General features: G+C 35.4%; 1 protein-coding gene across 1 annotated transcript; it reads right to left on the reverse strand.

Moving 5' to 3' along the window:
* Nucleotides 1–420: 420 nt before the first annotated feature.
* On the reverse strand, nt 421–1,872 carry LOC112184433 (cellulose synthase A catalytic subunit 7 [UDP-forming]-like). The gene is made up of 5 exons (XM_040513845.1): nt 1,604–1,872; nt 1,182–1,445; nt 880–1,092; nt 587–793; nt 421–493 (listed from the first exon to the last, which is right to left on the reverse strand). Exons 2-4 carry the CDS (start codon nt 1,365–1,367, stop codon nt 683–685), a joined length of 510 nt encoding a protein of 169 aa, XP_040369779.1. The 5' UTR covers nt 1,368–1,445; nt 1,604–1,872; the 3' UTR covers nt 421–493; nt 587–682.
* Between the last annotated feature and the right edge of the window lie 4,869 nt (nt 1,873–6,741).

Below are 6,741 nucleotides of genomic sequence, written 5' to 3' on the forward strand. Positions count from 1 at the left end.
ATTGATGGCTGAGGATGGAACCACAATGGAATGGTTAAGGCATTGCAACTTTGCAACCACACCCCACCTAGCTGGTGAAACCTTTAAGCTTCTACTACAAATGTAATACTATAATCAGAGGAATATTTTCTTAAGGAATATATAATCTGCAACTACCTTGAGCTCTAATAGCACGAATTACCATTAAGTTCTAAAGCATTGCTACATTGTCAATCTAATACTCAAAATTATCATTGCAAGAGTGACCATGAATCCAACCCAGCTGCATGAGTAAAAGTGGCGATTACAGTCCATAAAGAATGAAGAAGATCTACTCTAGCTTTCGATAATAAATCAGGTTATGACCAAAGAGAATCTTTAATAAAACTTTTACCTCAATTCCCCATTCAGTTTTGTCTTCATAACCACAACTGATAACATGAATGGCTTCCAAAAGCATGGCAGCAGGGCTTGAGGAAGGAGAGATTTATCAATAGCTCTTTGTCATCCATTCCTACTCATTATGAACATAAGTGTTAGTTTAGGCCAGAAAAATTTGTATATACACGTAACAAATTAACAAAGAACACTGAATATTTATGTTCACCTTATACTTGGAGGTTTGCACCATCTCCATTTGCATCATTCTTGGAATACTTTGGAAGCTTCTTGCGGCATCCAAAACATGGGCAGCAGTCACAGCTTACCATCTTTGGGTGCTTAGGACCCCTTGGAAGATTATATCCATACAAAGCTTGCCTTCTGAAAACACATCCTGTGCCCACATACACCGAACCTTGAATTCCATCCAGACCTTTCATGTTAATCTGAAAGATAGTGAAAATGAACATCACTTCAATTCATCAAATGGGGATAAGCTGATTTCCTGCAGTGACTTACATCAAAGAAGACTGTGTTCCTGTTGGCATGATGATCATTTCTATCAATGCCATCAAATCTTTGAGGAAATTGGACATAGCAAACTTTCCTTCCAATTTGACGATCCATCAAGAAACACATGGCTGCTCTTGCAGCCTTACTGTTGTTAACATAATGATCACAATCCAAGTTGAGAATGAAAGGAGCATTGGTGAGCACTTTAGAGACGCGGACCTGAATGTATATGCACAGGAGTTGGTAAGTGATTATGAGCTTAATGTAATCAAAGAGAAGAGAAAGAGAAGTATGATTTAGATATTTACCAAGGCATTCATGGCATCAGCCTTCTTGTGATGTGAAAAGCCAGGCCTCTTCTCACGAGACACATAGACAAGACGAGGGAGCTCATTTCCTTCAGTATCAAGGCCTCCACTGTGACCAAGAAAGACCTGAATCATACCAGGGTGGTCCTTAGTATTATTTCCGGGCAATGGTGTCCCATCTTGCATAATCCACCCTTCTGGAGAAACCTTTGTGGCTTTGGCCACAAGCGCATTTATCCTAACCTTGAACTCTTCATATTCTCTCTGCACCAACACAACAAAAAAATGATCAGCTAGCCTTTATGATGTTAAACATGTTCTAGTTAGTATTTCAAACATAAGTTGAAGAGATAGATCATCATATCAATGAGGCCAATTAGCACAAGCATCAGCGGCAAGGGCCGCTATGGTACTGGTCACACCTTTAACAGTAGAAGCTTTCTCCCATATAGCTGTCAAAGCTTGACAGCGTTCACACCACGCTAACCACAACTACTCTGTTTGAGTATAGAACCTGCCAACGTTTCAAAGGATTCAATTCAAAGAAATACTAGTTATATACTGCTAGATCCAAACCTCCATTGACCACCACAGAAACAATTTCTCAACAATGATTCAATATAGAGGCCCTTCTTCACTCAAGTCACGAAAATTTGATTCAAATCCTTGTGATTGTATCAACAACAAACCTTTGAATTCTGCATTAAACATCAATAACAAACCAAATTAAGGATTTGAACAGCTCAATTCACCCAAAAAGACAACAATTCAAAAAACACTCGACTTAGGAATCCGACCCCAAATTTTTAGAGTAAAATAGGCAAATATTACAATGTAAGTAGCAAAACTTGATTCATGGACTGATCACAAATCAATACAGAACATGATGACAGATTAAGAAGACCATTTACAAATCATAAATCTCAACCTAGAACATTAAATAAATAAAAAATAAACTAATGAACCTAGATGAACACAAATAGAAGAAAAATTAAGACTAACGAACCTAGATGAACACAAATAGAAGAAAAATTAAGTAAGAAAGCCTAATGCATATATAGGGACAAATGTAGATCTACAAGATCAGAGAAAGATGGGGATAGTATATTTGGCAGCCCAAAACACTACAGATCGGAACATCTATGCAAAACTAGCACACAAAAGTCATTGAAATTGAACATTTGAAATACTCTTGAAATAAAATTGGTATCCCAACTGAGTTAATATTCACTTGCTCACTTACCCAGAAGCCACAAAGCCCACAATCAACTCGAAGCCATAAAAACTGATTCGCTAAAGCCCTAAATTCATATCACGTCGCACAATTGGCGGTGATGGGATGAGATTAATTGAATCGAATGAGAGAAAGATAGGCAGCGATGGGCCCAGATTGAAAGAATGAGAGAGAAAGGGCGGGGTTGAAATGGAATGAGAGATGGGGTCGAGAGAGAGAGTGGGTTTACCCTTTGAAATGAGAGGGAGAGATTTAACTTTTTCCTGTAGTGTTTGATCAATATGCTAATTATACGTAGAATTCTCACGGAAATCCGTGTGAAATACTTACACAATTGCAACTGATATCCATGTGTATTTACCTCAGTAACTAATAACTATCATGTCAATTTTCTTTCGATTGTTTACACGGAATTCTGTCTCTAATAGACTTTTTCACACGGAATTCTATAGCTAGTTGTTCTTTTCACACGGATATCCTTGTGAAAAGGTTTTAGTTTTTACACAGACATCTGTTACTGTTATTTATTCACACGGATTTCGGTTTTAATATGTCACACAGTATCCACAGTAATCCGTGGGAATATTCAAATATTGAGCGGGAATAAATTGATTAGCCCGCCCTAATTTTTTAAACTAAATAATTTGTCATTAACTTCTATTTTTATTGATAATAATTTTCTTTCAGGTTATTTTGCCACAGAAATCAGTGTGAAATACTTACACATTTGTAACTGATATTCGTGTATATTTATCTGAGTAAGACATGTAATTGTCATTCAATTGTTTGCACGGAATTCTGTCTCTAATAAACTTTTTCACACCGAATTCTGTAGCTAATTGTTCTTTTTCACATGGATATCCGTATTAACATTTCACACTGATATTCGTGTGTTACTCATTTCACACAGAAATCTGTACCAAAAACTTATTGTAATGGAAATCCGTCCATAATTCACATAACATAAAAACTTAATGATTTCTCAATAAATTTGGCATTACTCATCTATTTATAGCGTATTAACAGGTATTGTGTAAAAAAAATTAACCCGATCCGCTGTTATTTTGACATTAAATAAACCGGTGAACCCTTTAAACGCTTCTACTTCCCTAAGGGGAGCCAACCCTTGACGAGATAAAATTTCAGAAATTTTTACATTAGTTGATACAGCTTCTACCCATGAGAGCATGAGAGTTTACAGATAAAAAAAATAAGTTACGAGTGAGCGGTTATGAGCATATTAGTTTTATGTATGTAGTATTTAAGGTTTAGGGTTGACCTATTAGATCGAAACCCAAACGACGACGAAAATAGCTGAAATTTTGAACACAACCATTTATTCTTATCATGATAACATCCTACGGTCGATTTTGATAAAGTCTATTTCCTACTCATTGTTGCTTATGGAAGGTATACTTTTCATTATAACTAATAAACTAGTTATACCACATTAGTAGACATATAAGAATTTTGTGCAATCCAAAAAATAAAAATTGAAAATTGATAAATTTGACATTACCCATCTATTTATAGCGTATTAATAGGTATGGTGTAAAAAAATTAACTCAATCCGCCGTTCTTTCAATATCAAATAAAGTGGTTAACCTTATATACACATATACTTCCCTAAGGGGAGTAAAACCACGAGGAGATAAACTTTTCAAAAATTTTACATTATTTGGTATACCTCATATTCATGAGAGTATGAGAGTTGACAGATCGAAAAAATAAGTTGCGAATGAGCGGTTATGAGCATATTAGTTTTATATGGTATTTAGGGTTCAGGGTTGATCTAATAGATCGAGACCTAAACGATAACAAAAATAGCTGAAATTTTGACCATAACTATTTATTCTAATCATGACAACATTCAAAGTCAATTTTGATAAAGTCTATTTCCTCCACATTGTTGCTCATGGAAGGTATAGTTTTCTTTACAACTAATAAACTAGTTATATCACATTAGTAGACATATAAGAATTTTGTGCGAACCAAAAAATCAAAATTGAAAATGAATAAATTTGACATTACCCATCTATTTATAGTGTATTAATAGGTATTGTGTTAAAAAATTAACTCAATCCGCCATTATTTCGATATCAAATAAGTGGTCAACCTTATATACACCTATACTTTTTCACGCAGAATTTTGTAGCTAATTGTTCTTTTCACACGGATATCCGTGTGAAAATATTTTAGTTTTTGCACAGATATCTGTTACTGTTATTTATTCACACGGATTTCGGTGTTAACATGTCACACAGATATTCGTGTGATATTCATTTCACACCGAAATCTGTACAAAAAACTTACTGTAACTGAAATTCGTCCCTCCATAAATCACATAACATAAAAAAATAACGATTTCGAAATAAACTAATTTATAATACGTACAGAAATAAGTGTGAATTGATTTTCACACAGATATCCGTGTGAAAATATTTTAGTTTTTACACAGATATCTGTTACTGTTGTTTATGCACACGGATTTCCGTTGATATTGTTATTGTATAAATTATTGTGGGCCCAATTATGCTCATTTCACCCGGATTTCTGTTAGTATTTCTATTTCACACGGATTTCTGTGGCTTTTAACTACAGTAAATCTGTGTGTGTTGTTATTTTGCTAGCAGTGTTTTTGATCAAAAACTAAAACCCATTGCATAGTTTTGAAAATATTAATTTATCTATATTGATCACAAAATATTTTGGCCTAATAGCTGTACATAGCAGTTGATTCAATTGATTACAAAAATAGTGGATGTCTACATGTCTAAATGTTTTTCTTGAAGCTCATTTCTTTGGAATTCACTCTCACCTAGCCTTTTCATAAGATCATTAAGATTTTAGAAAGGCTTCTTCTTTAAGACGGTCTTTTCAAGATGGTACCGTAAATTGATCAACCATAATGATTATGTTTCTCCTTGCGGATAAATGTAGAGTGATCACGTACTTCTGCTGACTGTACTTCCATCTTCTTTATCTTATACAGAACTATATTCATTTGTTCATGCTGGAGATCACAATGGTTGAGCAATCTATTCAACTTCCTACCAAGCTTCTCATTATGTTTCTGCATTGCAAGTCGATTACCAAAACTAAAGCTCTGAAAACTATTTCATATAAGGTTGATTTATCGAAATCTCGCAGGTTGTGGATAAAAAACGTTTTCCTCTAACAGATGTTTACTAAGAATAATTGCTCAGAGCATCTAAGCCATTATATTACGGTTATTACCCAACAAACAAATGATACTTCAACTGAATAATGAGTGAGAAGAATAACAATGCCAAAGTTTTGTTTCGAGTCTCACTCTCTTGAGTCTCTTCATACTTCAAATGATACTTCATTGTGCTTTCTTTTAAGCTTCTTCAGTTTTCTTAAGCTCTTTGTTCTGACTTCTGAGCCTCGCTATGCACAATCTTTTTCCAAAGCTCTTTCTTTCGAATTCCACTCTTCTCAAGATGTTCCGAAAACTCTTTCTATTGAGATCTTGTATGATGAAGCTTTATCTTAAGATCATTTATTTGAGCCTTGGAGTTTGAGAAGACTTTTCCCTGCTCTAAGAAGGCCTCTGTCCATAGAGATGAGGTACATTTTATTGCAATTTACCTAACTATCAGCATAAGAAGATGAATAAAGTAATACTGCAACTTTTTTCCAAAGGGAAAGCCAAAAGAACATAGTTGCACATCTTAATATAGAATCAAACTCACCACTATCAATATCTAGGTGAGAAAACGCAGATTGATCACCAATATATATTTCTCATGATATCTCATACATATCAAATTTGGGAGAAGGGAAGGCCCTTGCTATGCACATATTTGATTTTATAGGGGGCCTCCCTCACTCTTAGATAGCATTCATGACTCTATAATAGAAACTTTCAAGTGGATGTAGCCATCCCAAAACAAGTGGTGAACCACTATATATCGTGTATCGATCCTTCCCTCTCCCCCAGTGGGCGAAATCACTCTTAACCACTTGCTTTCCTCTGGGAAAAACCTTGTGGTCGCTGTGTTTTTCTCACGACCTTATATCACCACTGATGATTGTGATGAAGGTTTTTAACACGGAGTCAAAAAGGTCATCTGGTACTTGTATTTGATAAGGTCCCATTTTTCCCATGTGGGATGTATATATTCTCAACACGCCCCCGCACGTGTGTCGAATTTTCAAGTCATACACGTGGACAACTTTGGGTGACGTGGAGCCCGTGTGGCCATTAGGCATGCACACGTGGGTAACCCGCTTTGATACCATGATAAAGTAATCTGGGGTTCACATCCAAAACCAATTGGCAATGGATGGAGTGGCCCAAAC

Source organism: Rosa chinensis, chromosome 2, assembly GCF_002994745.2.
Source record: "Rosa chinensis cultivar Old Blush chromosome 2, RchiOBHm-V2, whole genome shotgun sequence".
NCBI classification, from domain to species: Eukaryota; Viridiplantae; Streptophyta; class Magnoliopsida; order Rosales; family Rosaceae; genus Rosa; species Rosa chinensis.